General features: G+C 43.1%; 1 protein-coding gene across 3 annotated transcripts in view; it reads left to right on the top strand.

Annotated features, from left to right (window-relative positions):
- FBN1 (fibrillin 1) overlaps window positions 1–20,391 on the top strand; it is a 209,991-nt gene that overhangs the window by 98,829 nt on the left and 90,771 nt on the right. For all 3 annotated transcript variants that reach the window (XM_066635255.1, XM_066635256.1, XM_066635257.1), the window contains exons 12-16: window positions 939–1,091; window positions 2,327–2,446; window positions 7,978–8,103; window positions 11,703–11,825; window positions 18,789–18,911. In XM_066635255.1, the coding sequence (XP_066491352.1) occupies window positions 939–1,091; window positions 2,327–2,446; window positions 7,978–8,103; window positions 11,703–11,825; window positions 18,789–18,911 (645 nt within the window). The remainder of the gene's footprint in view (window positions 1–938; window positions 1,092–2,326; window positions 2,447–7,977; window positions 8,104–11,702; window positions 11,826–18,788; window positions 18,912–20,391) is intronic.

Below are 20,391 nucleotides of genomic sequence, written 5' to 3' on the forward strand. Positions count from 1 at the left end.
GTGCCACCAGGAACATCCCATGGCGCCCCTGTGAGTTTCCCGTGGTGCCCTTAAGTGCCACTGCACGCAGTTTGGGAACCACTGCTTTAAAATGTGATTTAAGAAGATTGTGAATGAGTTTTGGAGAGCCTTAGGCTTGTTTGCTGCCCCCTCTGTTTTGCATATCGAGAGAAGTTTAATTCTTCCAGTCATGGTTTTAATCAACTACAGTTTCCTGTTTTCTTTAGTTTCTAGGTATTTTTCTCTAGATATTGTAGTTTCACAAACAATGATATCATACCATAATTTGATCCTAGTTTGTATGCTAGGTTTGTGAACTAACTATGGTTTGAACAAACCAGAGTTTTCTGTTTTTGGACAAAATAGGAATCTACGGTTAGTACAAACCACAACCTGGAAGCTTTAAGCTTCTTCCCCTTGTATGTGAGGGTGGTGGAGTGTTCATGCCTAAGGTTCCCCAGTTTCATTCATTGTCTTCTATACCAAGTTTTAGGATCATCTCAATTCAGCAGTAATCTCTTGAGAAACCAAGTAGAGTCTGATGACTGGGGCTAGGGCACAAGACTTGGTGGAATGGATGTCAACCAGAGGCCATCTCTATTTTTTATGGATTGGTAGCAGATTTCACTTGTTGGCCCCTCCCCCACTAGGTAATTACACAGCAAATTATTGTAGTTGCAGATGTGATTTATTACTGACAAATCCTTCATCACATCATGACTGTGGGAACTAAAGTTATGCTGAAAAGTTAAGTTGTATAAATGTGACACTTGCTTTATGTTTGATAAAGCACCTGCCTACAATGCTGCACATTAGTGAAAGGCAGAAAATAATTTTGACAGCTGGTAAATGGTAGCTTTTAATTTAAACAACTGCATTTGTACACAGAATAAAATAAGAATTTTAAACCTTGTCATTGTTATTAATTTTGGTTTCAGTTATTGTGCCTGTTAATGTCACTCGGCCTCAGGTGAACATTTGCCAGTCATATCAAAATCTCTGCATTAATGGACGCTGTGTTCCGACTCCTGGAAGTTATCGTTGCGAATGTAATAAAGGATTTGAACTGGACATTCGAGGGGAATGCATTGGTAGGTGGTTTTTTTTCTTGTTGCATAATTTCAAAAAGAGTAGCTTGTTGAAATATCTTTTTCCCTTTCACACAGCGTACTATAGATCCGTGCTGTTTTTAAAAACTATGGGCTACTTTTAAAAAGTGGTGAATATCAGCAAAACTCTTACCACAACAGTAATTTCATTATCTTATTGGTAGAAGTGGGGTTTTTTTTGTGATAACGAAATAAAAACACAATACACTGCTTTCTGCGTTTCTCATTTTTGTAAAAAAACACACCAAAAAATCTGTGAAATCTGAAAAATATTATTATTATTAATTATTATTAACAGTATTTATATACCGCTTTTCAACTAAAAGTTCACAAAGCGGTTTACAGAGAAAAATCAAATAACTAAATGGCTCCCTGTCCCAAAAGGGCTCACAATCTAAAAAGATGCAAATGAATACCAGCAGACAGCCACTGGAACAGACAGTGCTGGGGTGAGGTGGGCCAGTTACTCTCCCCCTGCTAAAAAAAGGAGCACCCACTTGAAAAAGTGCCTCTTACCCAATTAGCAGGGGTTCTCTAACCCCTGCTAACATTCTATAACACCTCTACATTCATATGGCTGCATCTGATGACACTATGCCACCTATATCACCTACCTAGTACACTTTAAAAGCAATTATAATTTGGGTTGGCATCCTTCAGTCTCAGAAGACTATGGTATTGTGCTCTGAATGGTGGTTCTGGAACAGCGTCTAGTGGCTGAAAAGGCCGATTCGGGAGTGACGATCCCTTCCACACTGAGAGCATTTGTAATTTATAATTGTTATAATTTATAAAATTGTGCCCTATAAAAAACTTCCAGAGGGCCAGAGGCTCATTGGAGACTGGGGGCTCCCTGAGGGCCAGATTGGGAGTGCCTGAGAGCTGCAAGTGGCCCCAGGGTCGGGGTTTGGGCACCCCTGATCTATCCTATTGACTTGTGTGGGGGTTTACATATAGTGATGAAATAGGAAACAATGTGGTTGAGAAAGTTGATCTGGCTGAGCCCTAACTTACCCAGGAAAATGCTATCACATGTTCTAAACCTGGAGTGCAGAACTTTGCGTAATATTGTATAGAATTATAGACAAAGGACAAAAAAAAGTTTAAATGTTTTTTTAGAAGGCAGCTTTGCATATGTTCAGTAAACTACTGAAAGAACTGTTCAGGTCCAAATACTTATCAATCAACAAAAATACTGTCTATTGTATATCTTTCAGATGTCGATGAATGTGAGCGAAATCCCTGTATTGGTGGAGATTGTGTAAACACCCAAGGATCCTACATTTGTCAGTGCCGTCCTGGTTTTCAAAGCACCCTGATGAGGACAGAATGCCGAGGTAGAGTGAAGTTCTTTATAAATACATAAACTATATCTACCACAGTGAGAAAATATTTACTATTCTTCCATAAATTCACTACTTATTAACACATATGCCATTATATAGTTTCCAGCATGGCAAAACAACTATTAAAAGACACAGCAACCAGCAATATGATTGTTAAAACAGTAAAAGCATCACCTATAAAATAGGTGTACCCCCATATCTGTGGGGAATCCGTTCCACAGACCCCCCCCATGGATAAGGAAACCATGGATACAGGGCAACGCCTGTCTCCATGCCCCCCTCAACATGTCCATTAACTTGTTTTTGAGACTTACCCCAGTGAGAAAGGTCTTGCTTAGCAGGGTCATTATAAGCATACAAGCTTATAGCAACATTCAGGCTGCCTCTCAATGCTTGAAAAAAACTAGACTGAGGTTAACAGCTCCTCCCCCATCCTTGAAAAATTGGAGAAATCCTTTCCCCTCTGCTGGAAAAATGTGGGGCAACAGAACAGCTGGGTGTCCTCTTCTTTCAGGACATTCAGTGAGCCTGGGGTCTCAGTACTAGGGCATTGTCAACCACCAAATTCCTCCTCTTCTGCAAGACAGCTTCTTTGGGCCCCTGAACTCCCCAAACTCGCTCAGAACCCTCAGCTGTCATCACTGGCAATGACTGGGGCTTTAAACTCTCCCAGACCTTGTGTAACCCTCATTCCCACTCACAGCCAAGTCTGTCACTCCAGTTACCCCAGCAACTGAATCTATATCAGGCCTCTTGAAAGGCAGGGTTTGCTAGGGCCTCCACCTGACCTCTTCATGCATTTTTACAAACATTTATTAGCAAACACTTAGCAGCATAAGAATAAGAATTAGCAGCATAAGAATAAGGGTTGCTTTCCTGTAAGTGACCACTTTGATGGCCAGATTCTTGGTGGCAACAGACATGGTGCCAGCAGGTCTAGTAGCAGTGGGTCTAGCAGTGCCAATCCCAGACATAGAAATTAACTAGAAGTGAGTGGTGCTATTAAAGAATTCATGCAATATGCTCCTGGGTGCAGCTGCAGACAACAAATGGCTGCATTCTGAACCACTTCAAGCTACCAGAATATCTTCAAGGACAGCCTAATACACAGTAGAACATATAAAGTTGTACAGTACTCATGACAAGAAGTTTACTAGAGGATGCAGTATATCGTCCACAAAGGACTGCAAATGGCACACCAGTCAAAGCTGAGTACCTAGAAAAATAATGTATACAAAGACCATTGGTCCAGCCAGCTCAGTATCGTCTAACCAAACTATCAGCAGATCTCCAGTGTTTCAGAGGATCCTTTCCCAGCCTACCTGGAGATGTCAGGGATATTGACCTGGCATCTTTTGTATAGCAATCAGGTACTGAGCTACTGCCCCATTCCTAAAGCTGCTGCAACATGCTCCTAGCTATGGCTGCCACCTGAGTATTCATCAGCAATGCCAAATCCAAGAGCGCTCCCAAGCGGCAAGCTTTCTTTTTCAGAGGCATGCCATCTAAATCAAAGTCACAGCTTCTTGGATCCCTCAACTTCCCACTATAAGCAATTCAGCTTATTGCTTGAATGGTAGTTTTAATTTTTGTTCACCCTCAACCCACTCAAGACATTCAGAGACATAAATGCTGTGCCTGCATCTGATGTAAAGGAGAAAAAGAACTGAGTGCCATCTGCTAAGTAGTGACACATCACCCAAGCTCTCTGGATGACCCTTTTGAACAATTCCTTGTAGACAGTGAATACCACTTGGGGGTAGTGAACCCTGTGAGGTTTCACAGCAAAACTGCCAAGCCATCAAATATTAATCCCTCAGCACCCCCTTCTGGAATCTGCTTGTAATGCTGTACTGGAAGTGCTGCAAAGAACTTAACTCTTGCAGGTGATCCAGAATGATAACATGATAACAGAACTGATAGTATTAAAAGCTTCTGAGAGATTCAGGAGTGTCTGCATTCTCCCTGTTTCCGAGCAGGATATGGTATGTAGGGGTGTGCCCAGATCTGGCAGAGTAAAAAGGAGGGAGCCCTCTGATTTGAGGAGGGGAGAATATGGCATTGGGAGGAAAAGGTCAGATTTGGGGGGGGGGGAAACTAGTTGTTTTCGATCCTTCTCCCAACCCTTTGATCCTAGCAAAACTGAAAGCAGGAGAATACAGAATATCAGACCAGTTCAAAAGAGGAGAAAAAGCAATCCTTACTTTATACAAAAGTCATTCCCTGATGGAAAATAGTGGTCTATTTTGTGTCACGTATGTGGCTGGAGAGTCAAGGGTAACCATGCAGTACTGGTGTAGTCAGAATAGAACAATCATCTTTTAACTTTGAAGCTTGAAGATGTAATTAGGGGAATCGCATGTGTGGTTAAAAAAATACTATAAGGAGGACTGTGCAAAGGGAAAGTATAGACCTAGAAATCTCTGCAGGATTAAAGAGCTCTAAAAGAGAAACAAAGAATTAAAAGAGAAAGCCTAAAGAAAACAAGTCAAAGCAGTACTGGCTGCAAGTGAAGGAGAAAGGCTCAATGATGACATATCCTTTTGCCAAAAAGCCTGAAAAGAAATGACAGACACTACAGTCAGATTGTTTGCTGTTTGAAAAAGAATAGCAACCACACAAACGGTTCAAAATAAATGAAAAGTAGAATGCAGCATTTAGAAGTTGGGCCAAGAATATATAAAGAAGAATCTTGGATCTAATTGGAAAGGTCAAAAGAGGGAAAGGAGCGATGTGACCCCGAAGTGAGCAATGGGCAGTGTTTTGTAAGAACAGTTTGCAGGCAGAACTTCATATCCCCCCCCATAATGTGTATGTCTTGTATCCTGACATCTTTATGTTGTGCAGAAATGCTGAGCATAAAGACATCAGGATACAGTATAATTTGTACTGCATGTGGTGGAGAAAGGAGGTGATAGCAACATGAGGTTGTCATTTTTGCTGGCCGCTCTGTACTTACAGTATTCCCTAGGATTGCTTTCTTGCTGTGAGTTTTGGCCATCAGCTGCGAGGGTCTTAAAAAATTTGACAAGCTGGAAATGTTTGTCTTTCAGGAGGATACAATGAAATTACTAGTATAGTGAATCCCTGCTTTACAATAGAAATCCATTCTCGGGACCCCACTGTATAGTGAAAATTATGCAAATAATGCATTTTGGGGGAGGGGCAATTTGTTCCAAGACCTTAGAAGCTGAAGTTTCTGCCGTTTGCATTACTTGGGCTTATCTATCACCCATGACTCCCCCAAGGCCATGAGGTCCTGCTGGCAGCAATCATGAGCTTATTGTAAAAAGGATAACTTATTGTATATTGAGTCTTGTACAGAGAGTCCATGGTAAAGTGATTTTATATTAATGTGAACCTTTTGGGGGTCTGCTGTACATGACTACTTCCTTGCTTTATTAGTTGCTTTGGCTTTGTTGAAGCAGTGCAGTGTAACTAGCATGAGATTTCTGTTAGAGTGAATTCATGTGTTATGCAATTGTTCAAGTGATTATGAATTATTAAAGGACTACTTGAAATTTTGATACCTGCTAAGTCATGAGCAAGGATGCAGAATTTTACAGTACACCAAAATGCTGTTTTGTTTAGTCTGCTGAAATTAAATTTCCCTTATCAGAACTGGGGCGGAATTTGTTAGGCTTTGTTTAAGGTCTCACATTTTAATGTATACATTTCATATTCTGCTGGAGATTTTTTTTTTTTAAAGAAAGATTAGTAACAGGAAGAGGCCATCAAACTGATGGTAAAGACAAACGTCATTTTAAAAGGCAACTTGCAGTAAGGTCTCACAGCTACTGTGTAAACCTTTCTTCCTCTTGGCTTTGCAACGTGATAGACAAGCATGCATAAGAGCAAAGTGAACACAGTTCCAGCTAGTATTCTTGCTGCCCTTCCCATATGTCAGTGGGCTGCTTGCCCCTCCCCCTTTTAAAGTGCTGCATGTAAGTTGATGCATTTTTTAAATTAACATTTGGTTGAAAACTGTTCTTTTTGCTTATAAATCAAGTCCATATGTTACTTCCTCCCTTCCTCCATGGGACGTGGCATCTACAGAATGCTGTCAGACAGCCCAATCCTATGCATGTCTACTCAGAAGTTAGTCCCATTAGAGTCAATGGGGCTTACTCCCAGGACAGTGTGGATAGGATTGGACTGAAAGCCAGCAAAGTGTTATAGTACATGTTTATCCATTCCCCCCCTTTTATTTTGGTAAAAGGAAGTGCTAAATTGCTATGGGAATGGGGACTGGAATATTAATGACATCACAGGTACCAGCCAATTGGTGGCATTCACAGTCACCACCTTAAAACTGAAGAGCTGTTTTTTATGAGCTTGAACCTGTAGTGGGAAGGTATGTTTGGCCTGAACCCAATGAATGAACATTCAAATATATCCCTTTCCTTTAAAATATACCATTTGTTTTCAGCCATTGAACTTGTTTGCCATGACTTTCTGGCACTGGTTGATTTGCTTAAATGTTTCCACTCTAACCTTTTGGGTGCCCATAGATCTCCAAACTGGCAAACAACCTTCCCGCTGTGACCGGAGCTTAGTGTTCCACTGCGGAGGCTGTCATTGTCACTACCAATCTTCCCCCATGTTTGCTCCACCCAGCCGCATCTGCTAGAAAATCCTGGTGCAGAGCCTGCTGGGACAACAGAATGTGGAAATGGCTGGATGGAGCAAACATGGAGGGATTGGCAGCAATACTGGCAGCCTACCCCATGGAATGGTAAGCTCCATTCACATGGGGTCGGGTTAGTGAGGGAGCCGGATTTGGCCGGCACGCCACAGTTTGGTGAACCCCGCCCTAGAAAGAAGCTGCATTTGGCAGTTTCATTCAGTTCTTTGTTTTGATGACACATAGGCTGTGGCTGTGGACTGCATAATGTGAGTGCCTAACCTACATCACAGAGTTATTGTGAAGATAAAATGCAATGGCCTGCATGTTCATTGTCTTGAGCTCCTTGGAGAAGGGACAGGATACAAATGTGACAGATTATTGCAACGCAGTCAGAATATGCTTCGAGACCACCTGAGTGACAAAATAATCAGACAAAAAAAATAATCAGTGCTGCCACCACCTGCGTGACAAAATAATCAGTGCTGCCACATAGAGGCACACTGAGAGTGACTGCTGCAGCCAGAGGGCTTCTGACTGCTTGATGCCCCCTATAGATCTGGCACGGAGAACAAATATAACAATTTAAGTGGGCTGGCCCAGTTGCCACATTCATAATGAGCGTGATGCTACAAAAAGTTAAGCTTTCTCAACGCAACTTTATCCTGTTAACATGGAAAACCTTCCAGTTGTCTTATATACTGCTCAGTAAATGTGTTTAGGATTCCAGTCCCGTGGAATGGTGTAAAACAGCTGAATGTACACATGCACAACTTTGGTTAAATCAAGCTTGTCGCTTTCAAGCTGAAGATGGCTTGTCCATGGTGTTGACCCAAAAATCCAGGAAGTTTATTGATAACCACTGTTAGAATTATGCTGCCATTTTCTTTTCTTGCAGATATTGATGAATGCTTACAGAATGGCCGAATCTGCAACAATGGGAGGTGCATAAACACCGATGGCAGTTTCCACTGTGTTTGCAATGCTGGTTTTCATGTGACAGCTGATGGGAAAAACTGTGAAGGTGAGTCTTGCTTAATTGCATCTAAGTGTTTTTCCACTCATCTTTGTTAAGACCTTGGTGTGGGTCTATGCATGTGTGCTTGTTTCCCTATCTGATTGCTGGCCAAGTATGCAATATATACGTGAGTTTTATATCCTCTTTGAAAATGTAGTTCAGCAGAGGTCCCCTTATATCTCTCTCCCATCCTAGGTATTTTCCAGAAGTTCTCCTAGATTCCACACAGTTGAGGAAGGCCTAGAAAAGCCAAAACAAAATTCTAAAACGTGTTGTAAGACATGGTCGGACCTGACTCCAATGAGAAAGGGAGTGGTCCATAGATGTCAAGAGCAGGTCTCCTAGTTGGTCAAACCTGGAACAAGCCTGATCTGGAAATTTTCATGGAGCAGATCCCTTGATTTGTTCTGGCTGTTTGGTGTAAAGAGCATTCCTTGTTGATATAGTCTATCTCCCTACAGTTACCTTCTTTGACCAGGTTTGTTAATGCATAGGCTGATCCTCTCCCAGAAATTATGACGGTTGCCAGTTCAAGACTCTTGTGGGCTTTTGTCATGGCAATCAAAAATACTGTGGCTGGCAGGTAAACAATCTTGTGTGGGCAGTTATGCAGTCCCATGCATAATAAGGATCAGGATAAATAGCACATTCTTCTATTCTAAATACTAGTGGTTGTGCCATGGTAGTTGTATGCTGCTCAAAAGGCTGTTCTAGCTGCCTGTAGCATATTGAACTCATGGTTTCAGTATGCAGTTAATAGCGTGCCTGATGTGATTCTATTGCAACATATCTTGACCCTTAAAGAACTGTCTCTTTTAGGAAATATAAACATCATTATATTTCACTCCCGAATCGGCCTTTTCAGCCACACTAGACGCCGTTCCAGAACCACCATTCAGAGCGCGATACCATAGTCTTCCGAGACTGAAGGTTGCCAACAAGCAAAACATCATTAGTTGTGTTCTTACCTCCTAGATCCTTAGCTTTAAAAAAAAAAAAAGACAACGATAAAGAATGTTATTTTATCTTATCTCCCAAAGTCCTTGGGATGGGTTCCAATGATCTGCTCACATGTTAAAAAAGAATTTCAAGCAGTGGTCCTAGAAACATTTTTGGCATAGTATTATCTCAGTGATTCAGCTCAAAGATGTAATGCCAACATTCCTATCCAGGATTGATGCACGTTTTAAAAAATCTTAAATTATTTTTGTCTGATTTAGAATGTAAGTGAAAAATAAACAGGGCTTGTCAAGGGGAGCAATTGTTGTGCAAGCCAGCTGTAATATGAAGGGAAGTATCTTGGTCCTGAATATCATTTCAATGTCATTATGCTTTAGCAATGAACTTAGTAGTAATTTTGTTAATCCTTAGGTGGAGGGTCGGTAAAAGTTCAGATTGCTTTAAGGTATCAGATCTATGTATCTATATCACCTAGATATTTATCTGGAAATCCATCATGGCTTTTCATTCTAACATCTCCCCCCCCCCCCACTAAATCCTATGTGTTAACAGTAATACAAACCAGTGCAATACAGAGGGCAATCTGTTAAAACATTTTTCATTCCATTAAGAATGCTGCCAAAATGTCTGTGAGCATATTGGATTGCATCAGCTTCTGAAGTAATTGCCTCTATTACACCATAATGGCCCAGTTTCCATGCTTGAATCCAACTGTATGCCTGCATAAAGCCACATAGTACTTAACAGAAGCTAGTGGGAATCGTGTGTGAATGGCCACAAGTGTACCCTTTACTGTGAATTTGATTTCTTCTGTCCATTTAATCAATATCTAATTTTTTTTTTAAAGTTTACCCCATTTTTATTTTCTTGCAATCTAGGTCAGCTTTAAACAAAATCAAAAACACAGCAACAATAACTCTATTTTCTAAGTAGGGCTGCCCCTGAAGATGGTCCGGAAGCTACAGCTAGTGCAGAATGCAGTGGCTCGTGTAGTTGCTGGGGGTCAGCGGTTTGACTCTGTCACGCCGCTACTCCGGCAGCTGCGCTGGCTGCCCATTCGTTTCCAGGCTGAATTCAAGGTGCAGGTTATGACCTTTAAAGCCCTAATGGCTTGAGACCAGCGTATTTGAGAGACCGCCTTCTTCCGTATAATCCGGTCCGTTCTCTAAGGTCATCAGAAGGGGCCCTGTTGGTTCTGCCGTAATTGAGAGTGGTGAAGGGAATGGCGGCCAGAAACAGGGCCTTTTCGGTGGTGGCACCTGCACTATGGAATTCCCTCCCCTTTGAATTGAGAGCTGCTTCCTCATTATTAGCATGAAGACTTTTTTATTCAGGAAAGCCTTCGAGGCACCATAAGGGCTGTTGCTATAAATTTGTCTTATACTGCGTGCTATGTATTTTATCCATGTATTTTATCTTGTTTTAATTTTTTTAACTGTTTTGTATTTTTAATCTTTATCTGCTGTTTTGTATTTTTAACCTGATTGTTAGCCGCCTTGGGTGCCCTTCGGGGAGAAAAGCGGAATATAAATTGAATAAATCAATCAATAAATAAATAACAAAATTTAATTGAACAAAGCAACTGAAACAAATTAAAAGGCAGCAAAAAACACTCCAAAATCCACAACTGGAAACCACAACAATATCACCCACCCACTACTGTACATCACCCACCTTCTAAAAGCAGAAGTGAAAAATTAGGCTTTTACGTCTCCTGAAAGAGTGCAATGTAGGGACCTGCTGGACCACTGTAAGGAGCGTGTTCCACGACGTTGGTGCCAAATCTTAGAAGATTGTTGACCTGGATGATTCCCACCATGCTCCAGAAGGCAAGGGCACCAGAGCAAGACCTTGGACATTGTCTAGAGCAGTGGTTCACATACTGGTGGGTCACATCCCACCAGCCAGGGAAGCACTTATCCTTGCCCCTTTAAGGGTCAGGGAGGGGGAGAAGGCAGCAACGCAGTCCCCAGGATTGTGCTGCTGCTGGGAACGGGAGGTCTTTTTTTTTTTAACTTACCACCAGCCAGCATCAGGGTCCTGGGAATTCAGGGAGCCCCCCACAGGGCTCCCCAAGCCTATGTAATGCACAGCCTTTATAGGCCTCAGAAGAGCCTCCAGAGACTTTGTTGGGCCAAATCTGACTCAATACGCTTCCAGGGGACCCACATTGAGCCAAATCCGTGGATATAAAATCCGCAGATACATAGGCTCAACCTGTAAACTTACCAGGTCAAATTACACATCATTTTTAAAGCAACACTAGACTGATAGGTTTAATTTATCTTTAGGGAACAGCAGCCAGATCACCCCCCCCCCCCACAGACACACACACACATACACACAGATCAGGTCCCTGTTGAGGGTTAGTGGGGTTCTTAACCATGTTAACCATGGTTAGAGTGCTGTTGCCATGGTTTCCAGTTGCGTGGGAGGAGGAAATATAACTGCTAACTTAAACATCCAGAGCTAGAGCTGCATAGATCTTAAAAATACAGGGAGTATCCTTAACGTAATGTAACACAACAGGGAGACCCTTACGTTTGAGGCACTGATTTCCATATGGTGGGACAAACTGAATGATCTGAAAAAAACTAGAATTGTGAACTGTGCCAGAGTGATAAATACCTCTCTGTTTCTGATAGATATGGATGAATGTAGCATACGGAATATGTGTCTTAATGGCATGTGCATCAACGAAGATGGAAGTTTCAAGTGTATTTGCAAACCTGGTTTCCAGTTAGCTTCAGATGGACGTTACTGCAGAGGTGAGTGTCCAAATGAAAATGTTATAATGCACCTTATAGTTGCAGTGAGGCATGTAATGTTGAATCATGCAATTCCTTTCTCTGTTGGCCTTTCAAGAGTATGTTTGCACACTGGTGGTCAGCAGCGGACCTCCCATTAGCTGAATGGGGCAAATACTCTGGGCACGGAACTCGTGCACCTCCGAGACCATGTGGGAAGTCTTAATGAGGCTTCCCCACCGTCTTAAACTGTGCTTTCGGTTTTCTGGAAACGCAGTTTAAGACTGCAGGGAAGCCTCAGATGGCTTCTCCCGTTGGTCCTGGAGTCACACGAGGCTCTGTGTCGCTCCAGGTGAGTGGGTGGGGGCGGCTTCTTGCAGGGAGGTCAGCTTCATGAAGTTTTGCCCCAGGGCACCTTAATGGGAGGTCCACCACTACTGGTGATTCCAGTTGTTGTGTGGGCAATTTCAATGCAATTGCACTGCAGACATGTGCTTCAACTGAGGCTGGTTCTCTTCAGCCCACTGACTGGTGTGGGTCCAGAACTTGCTGTTTTGTCCATTCTAGTGTCTTCCTGTGATGATTGCAGGGATAACCTGGGAGACAGGGTATTGTATTTCTTCAGGGCTCTCCTTGGCTCCTACTTGTGTGTATTAAGTAGCCAGTCAGTGATATGGTATACTATTGTGTGTGTATGTGTCCTTCATTTGCATTCTGAAGAATTGGGGTCTTAGGAGGGTTGAACCATATCATAGAACTGAACTACATATGCATAAATACTCAAGAACCAGGGCTGCTTGTTGTGTGGGTTGACAGATGCATAGGGCCCCCTTTAATAAGGCAAAGTCCCAGGTGGATTGGCCATATGCAGATGGTAAAAATGCTGACAGAATAGGAATTGGTTGCATCAATAACCTCTGAATGTTTTTCCTGCTTCAGAACGTCTTTGCTAGTTCCAAGTGCCCTGGCCGATTAAGAAAGATGTAACAATGTCACAACAGCTTCCCCTTTTTTTCTCTTTGCTGCCCACTCCAGCGCTATCTGGCAGCAGAACAGATAATGTCGCATTTATGGTTCGCTGGTGATGTCACTATTCTGTACTCCCCTCCTTGTCCCAGAAGGAATGGGACATTTGTAGAACCAAATGGTCACGTTTGCAGCAGGCTTTACAAGTGCAAGCCAGAAATATAAGCAAGAAGTAAACAAACACTGAGCCAAATTACATACAGATTTTCTTTTCAGAAATTGCAAATCTTTTTGTTGCAGGGATCAAGGCAGCAACAGAGCAATTTGCTGACAACGTGACATGTTTTAAATCCAACAGCTAAACTAGCTTGAATCACACTTGAGGTTTCGCTACCTTTCCTGTCCTTCTAGTTCTGCCAAGTGTTTCTTCTTGATATCAGACTGCTAAAGCCAAATTTGCCCACCGTATGTGGATGGGAGAAATTTTCCCACTGGTAAAATGGTCAAGCTTGTTTTTGCCTTCTCCTGAAGAGTGTGGCTTAGTTTCTTGCTTTTCTTTTAAGAGCACCTGTAGAGCACCTGTTCTTTCCAAAGAGCATGGTTTGAAGGCACGCGATGCAGACACCTGTGTCATTGAAGTAGAGCAGGTGTAGGTTTGGTCAGTGCCAGAATGTGTGACTGCCTGGGAACCTCCTGCATTTTGGCTTGAGATTTATGGTGGAAAAAAGACAGGATATAACTACAATGAATCAAATAAAATTTCTTGCATGTCACAGGCCAGTCGTTTCTGTACTGGGTGTGTATGGTAGCCTATCATCACACCCACATCTGCTCTATTCTGCAAAAGAGAAAGGCAGGTGAAATACTGCTTATAACGTATTACAGGTGGTCTCTGTTTTAAAAAGGAAAATACTGGCTCCCAATCATATGCGGCATTCACAGATATACAAAATTGCTGGAAGCCGCAGTGAGTTGCCTTACACAATCTGCTTGTATGAGTGGCGCCGTTTTTGGCACCAGTAATGATGCTAAAGATTATGCCCACCTGTGACATGATTCACAAGCAAGAAGTTGACTTCCACAACTTTCACTTACTTGAATTAGTTTGGAATTAAAACAAGGACTGAAACTGCTCTCTATAAAAATGCCTCACATTCATAGAAAGTGGAACTTTTGTGCCTCAGGGCCAAATAGGAGAAACTATCCTTCCAAATAGGTGTGCCCAGCATTAACGAAAAGCTACTTCAGCGCATCAAATAAAACTTATTTGAAAAATGTCCAAAATGGCAGCAGTTCCATTAATAATTCGAAAGCTGGAAAGAATTCTGTAGAGTTTCTCCCTTCCTATATTTTTTCAGTGCCGTAGAAAACCTTGTTCACTGAATGCAAGCACATAACTTTGCTCCAGTCCAGGTCTGAGGCCCAGTTTAGGTCATCCCACTTTTCTGGGGTCAATTGAATGTTAGAACCTCATGAAGACATTTTATACTACCACCATTCCCATTTCCTCAAATCTGTCCTCACCAGCTTTACCTCCCCTTGGCTTCTGAGGTATACACTTCTGCCCGACACTAGTGCGTATTCCTTGGGAAATGTATTAAAGAAAGCAAGAAAGTGTGGTGTCTAACGCAGATCAGTCACCCAGCCTCAAGGCTAGCTTTGCCATCTTCTGCTCCACATGGGTGGAGGCATTGCTGTCATGGGTGAGCAGGAGTGAAATGTTAGCCAGTGAAACCAATATACTCTCAGAAAAGTCTTTGCTCTGGAAGGGCTCTTAGTGCTGAAGCTCTCAACTCCTGGCATGGATGCAAAACTTCTGCTGGGTGGTTGTGAATGGTGGGACTTTGGGTACCAGAATACAAGCAACAGCTGGGCTTTTTCCTTTTGGGAACCAGTGTGATTCTCTCTCTCTCTCTCTCTCTCTCTCTCTCTCTCTCTCTCTCTCTCTCAAACCTCAAGTGCTGCAGCTAGAGGAGGAAAAGGTCCTTTGGATCAATACCTAGAGTAACCAGATTGGCCCTGTTGCCAGGAAGAAAGTTATGGTGAAGGGAATCAGCACCCGCCCAGAACCCCCCTCTCCGCCCCGTGCCTTACCTTGCATCAGGCACATTTCTCTCAGTCTGGCTCCAATATAGGAAATGAGCTGGCCAAGAAAAAGGGCTTCAGGCAGTGAGGCACTGTGAGATGGCAGGGGAAGGCTTGCCTCCTGTATGCACATTTGATTGTAAAAATGAGACCTCACCCACTCCCAGTTGTACACATGAACAAGGTGGACGCATGAATAAACAAACATGGCTGCTTTTTTTAGTGTCTAATTTGACCCTAGATATGACCTGCTGAAGTCCTTATTACATCATTGGGGGGAAATGAAATTTAAAATAACTTTTTGAAAAATCTTCCAAGTTAGAAACTGAAGAAAGATTTTGAAATCTGCCTTTCTGTCCCAGAGGAACAGATTGGCATGCCATAGATACACCCTTATTTCTAAAATACAATTTGAACGCTGGCTCTTGGACCAGCAAGGCTGTATTTTATGCCAACTAACACAAACTAAGTAAAACACAGAGGTGTTTTGCTCTCTGTTTGCCCTTTTAAGGTTGGGGGAAGGGAAGAGAAGAAAATGTCATCCATGCTGACTGTTGTGTATATTAAGGAGAGGTGTTATGATATGATTACATTGTTAAATGTTACACATGCTCCCACATAACATTACAAAAAATCCCCTTCTTTAATCCTTTATTTTAGAAAAAATAGTTTGATTACCGTATCTGGAGAAAATGTTCTTGGTTTTTCCTGGGATACAGTTAGGTTGGGTTTGTTTGTTTTAATATTCAGATGAATATTCTATTCAGCATAGAAATTCAAGAGTGGATTGGCAGAGAATCGTTTTCCAATTTTGTACATGCTGTGGGACATAACGTATAGCAAGGAATTGCAGAACAAAAATAAAACTATGAAGAGGTGGAAGGCATTCTTTTGCCCAACCTCTTGTCCAAAACAGAATACATCCTATAGGTACCATTCTTGACAGATGTTGTCAGACTTGGCTCCTATCCAGCTAGTGAGTAGCAGAGTTTGTACAGAGTACAAGGAGCATCAAGACTAGTTTCTCCAAGTTGCTTAGACTAGCAGGCAAGTCTGAATCAGAAGCTTCTGTAAGAGATAAGAGGCATCACCATATGAGCTGTGGCCTGTTATTTTTTTATGAAACTTCCTTATTAGTGTAGCCACAGCTCAATCCTGTGCTTCCCAGTACCCAGGGCTGCAGTGGCGCCAAAATGTCTGCTGCTGCATCCTGCGGGACTGGGAAGCAGCACCAGGGCTGCTTGTGGTAAGGGAGCTTATGCTAGGCCAGGAGGGGGGTTGGGATATGGTGACAGGGCCTGCTGCCATCTTCGCTCCTCTCCTGCCGCTGCCCCACCCCAGAACACCTCTCCCCACCCCGACTTACCGTTCAACCCCCCTTCCACCCATGCCATGCCTTCCCCGCTCTTCCCCACCCTGGAACGCCTCTCCCCACCTTGACTTACCTGTTCTGCCACCCGGCTCTCACCTGCAGCTCCAGGTGGTGGTCCTCTGTCCTCTGCATGGTGCTGGCCCAGCGCGGGCTCGCTCTGAGCTGGTGCTAGACTGGCGCTGTGTCACAGGCGTGCCTTACGGCACATTTGCAACACTGAATGCCGACACTAGCCCTATAGGATCGGGGCCCAAGTTTTCCTGCAGTTCCTTCCTTTGATCAGATCTTGGCAGTGGCTCATAAGCTGAAACCTTTCCCATTTTCCCTCAGGTTTCATGTTTAGGGCCTGCTGCAGGCTGAAATTCTGAAATGTGCCTGCTTCAATCTTCAGCCTTCTGTTTGAAGACTTCCAGAAGCTTCTTTTTCAATTGCAGAACTGCTTTTCTAGCCAGAAATGTCTTCCTAATGCTACCTGAACATTGTAGTTTTCAGGAACAACTGCTTCTTGTCCTCTTCCATCCATGGCAAATAGAATAAGTGCTTTTTGCCTCATTTTTGTCTTGCACCCTTCTAATATTGTTTTTATTCACTATTTTAGCATGTTAAGTAGTTTTAACCTACTGGAACTGGGGACTAGGTGCTCTTTGTGAGCTGTCATGTATGTATACTTGTGCCTCTGAGAGAGAGAGAGAGAGAGAGACAGACAGACAGACAGACAGACAGACCCGTTTATAAATTACCCAGAAGGATATGCTTGCCAACATCCCATGGTTTCTCCCATTCTGTTATCAAGAATCTGTTATCAATATGAAGGCCAAGGAAGAGTGACTCATTAAAAACTCACATGAACACACAATGATGTACTGCTAGACCAGCAAAGCTAATTTTTGAGAACTGTTTTGCCAAGTGTCAATGCAAATCATGCAGCTTTTAGGGGTCTTCTCCTGCTGACGCAATGGAGAAGGGAGAGACCAGCTTGGAGGCGTTCATGACTCCCAAAGCATGTGATGGAGAAACATTGAATGTGAATGTCTGTGACTTTTTGCCAACCTAATTAGGGAAGATTGCAAGATGGTGTGCCATGCTGGCAACATCCACCTCATTGCTAGTGTGATGTGTAACAACATGATCTACCATGAGTGGAAGTTGTCAGCATTACCCATGAACAGCATGAAAGCAACCACGGGCAGAGGCAACCACATTGCCCTAGACTGCCTACAAACCTGGTCTTACAGCCCAATAATGAGCTGCCCGGGACGTGTGGCTGCAGTGGCGCCAAGAATGGCTGCCACCACATCCTGCGTGCTTCAGCCTGCCACGGCTCACGGCTCGGGAGAAGGGGGCTTTCGTCCTCTTCCCCTGGGTAAGGGAAGCAGCCCCACAACGGGGCTACTCACTTTACCACAATGAGGCTACTCACTTTACAGTAAGGAAAAGGCGTTTGTGTAGGGCGCTGAGCTGACCTCCAACGGACCCGCCTCCCTGCTCCCTCCCCATGGCACACCTCCTCCCCACCTTCTCTCCACCCTCCTCCCGCCCCCCTCCCTAGAACGCCTCCTCCCCGCCCCCTCCCCACCCTTGCTTACTGTACTGCGACTCGGCAGTCTTGAGACTGCCGAGCAGCAGAGGCTGGGCACCCGATAGGACTTGCGGACGTGCCTTATGGCACGTTTGCAACACTGCGCGGCAGCACAAAGTTGCTGTGCCAAGCTCAGGATTGGGCTCTTAGTCATGGCTGTAGGGCAGCAGCGTTGAAGATGGCGTGTGTGATTTGACACATCTTTATTGCTTCAAAGGCATGTTGAAACTGCTAATTATAACTGCTGCCGAGGATGCATGTTGTTTCTGTTTCTTCCTGGTTAACAGTTGCTTCTGTTACCTGCCTCCTTGGCTTTGCTGTGGTACTGGATGGATGTGTGTGAGTTGGAAAGGTGAGTTCGTTGCTCATACAACTGAGCACTTGCTCACAAGGCTCCCTCTACCTGAGCCCTTCTCTGAGATGCTTCCTTGTGCTTTATGGGTTTATAAACCGGTTCTGATGTACCATCTGTTTTTTGGATCCTGACCTGTGATGTTTGCCAGGCAGTTTGTACAAAATGGCTTGCCAGTTTTGCCAAAACTCAGTTTATGTGGGGCTTGGCAGCAGACTATGTTGGGTAATAAGAAAACACTGCCCTTAATGAAACATTGTACAAATACTTTTTGTCTCTCCATTCCTTCCTTCCATAATCCTTTTGCATTACGTATTCTGGATTTTTTGGATTAGCAACCTCCTGGGATCGTGTGCTGGGAAAACATATCCTCTGTAATGGAGGACGATCCCGTTTGAAAGCCTAATTATCCCACTCAGGGTATGGGACTGTTTCCTCTGAGTTTTGCATTTGTTCTGAACGTTTCATGGGATGAGCTAATGTTGTTTTAAGTTACTTTTGCTAACCAGGAAAAAAATTGAATGAATTCCCCCCCCCTTTTATTAGGGTATAATCTGTATGGAATATTGAATATTAAAGTCTAAATATTGAAAAGTGCTTAATTTTCTCTCCTGTTCTGTTCTTTGGCAGACATCAATGAGTGCGAGACACCTGGAATATGCATGAATGGGCGCTGTGTGAATACCGACGGTTCCTTCAGATGCGAGTGCCTCCCTGGCCTTGCTGTGGGACTGGATGGACGTGTGTGTGTCGGTAAGATGAGTTGTTTGTATTGACTGTTACAAATAAGTGCCTTAAGATGCACCTGGAATTCGTATACCAACTCAGGTAGAAAAAGTGTTATGGATAGGTCCTAGGGCATGGTCTGAAGATGCATGGTGCAATGAGGTTGCTGATGCACAAGAGATTAAAGTCTCTTCAGTGACTGGGTGGGAAACTGTCTGGGAACCCAATCTTTGGAAGCTCCATGAAAGAAAATATCTAAATGAAATAAACAAAGTTGGCTCCATAAGATTGGCATTTCATAACTGTTAGGGAACCACCCAGAATGCTTTTTTTGCACTCTTGTTATCTGAAAATAGTACAAGGATGATGACTGTCTAAATAGTATCCTTGGTTGATCTTAGACAAAGTTTAGTTTGTTTTTGCTCAACCATAATATATACACTCTGCATGAATGTGAGTATGGCCACTGTTAGGATCCTAGACAATTTAGGAATGTATATTCCTGCTAACTGGGCGAAGAGGCTATTTTAAAGCAGTTATATTTAGCAGGGAGAGAACTATTGTCCTTTTCACCCCAGTTTAGCCTCTTTCTAGTGGCTATTTTTTTTCTACATAGATTGTGAGCCCTTTTGGAATGGGGAACCATTTATGTATTTTATTGTGTTGAACCACTTTGTGAACTTTTTTTGTTGAAAAGTGATTACGTATATGGGCCTCCCCCCATATCCGTGGATCCTATATCTGCGGAATTCCCATGCAGGAATGGGTCTGCTCTGATGGATCTCATTTGGTTTAAATGTATTAGGCCTTTTCCCTTTATTGTTTTCCTTTTGAGCATTGCTTATTGTTTTTAAAGATGGAGGGAATCAAGTGAAGAAGAAGATTATTTGTGAATCAGCAGTCTATCCCAAATATTCTTATTTACAAAAATAACGACAGTGGTGTGCCTGCTTTAAGATCTGAGTATATGAATGAACCACACTTGCAGATGGCAGCCAAGTAAAACTGGCTTGCTTCTGTATTTTCAGCCCTTGACAGGATTGCAAAGTGAGGAAGCAGGATTGTTTTATTAAGCAGAGTGCAAAGTGTTCAGAGAGGTTATACCTCTAGTCAGAAAGAAACATCTAAAGCTAAATTAAATCACTTTTGACAGTCTTTTCACATGGTTTGCAGCTGTGAGTATCCAGAACTGGTTAGCATCCTTTGGTCTGGATTATTACTTTTGAAATCTCCCTGAGTATAACAACAGAAAATGGAAGGACTGTTTGTCTGGCAAGAATAAATGCTTTCTATGGCCCATGAATAAGTAGATAAAAGGAAGAGGAAAAAGGAGGGCAGGGCTGCATTAACCCATAGCAGATTGCAGATTAAAGGCCCAATTCTGAACTGGGCCAGCAGTGGTTCTCAAACTGTGGGTCCGGGAGCCACCAGTGGGACCCAATTTTTGATGGTCAGTTTGCGAAACTGACAGGGCAGATTAGGCTGTGTGCATCAAGGGTTAAACAAG

Source organism: Tiliqua scincoides, chromosome 8 (genome assembly GCF_035046505.1).
Source record: "Tiliqua scincoides isolate rTilSci1 chromosome 8, rTilSci1.hap2, whole genome shotgun sequence".
NCBI lineage: Eukaryota > Metazoa > Chordata > Lepidosauria > Squamata > Scincidae > Tiliqua > Tiliqua scincoides.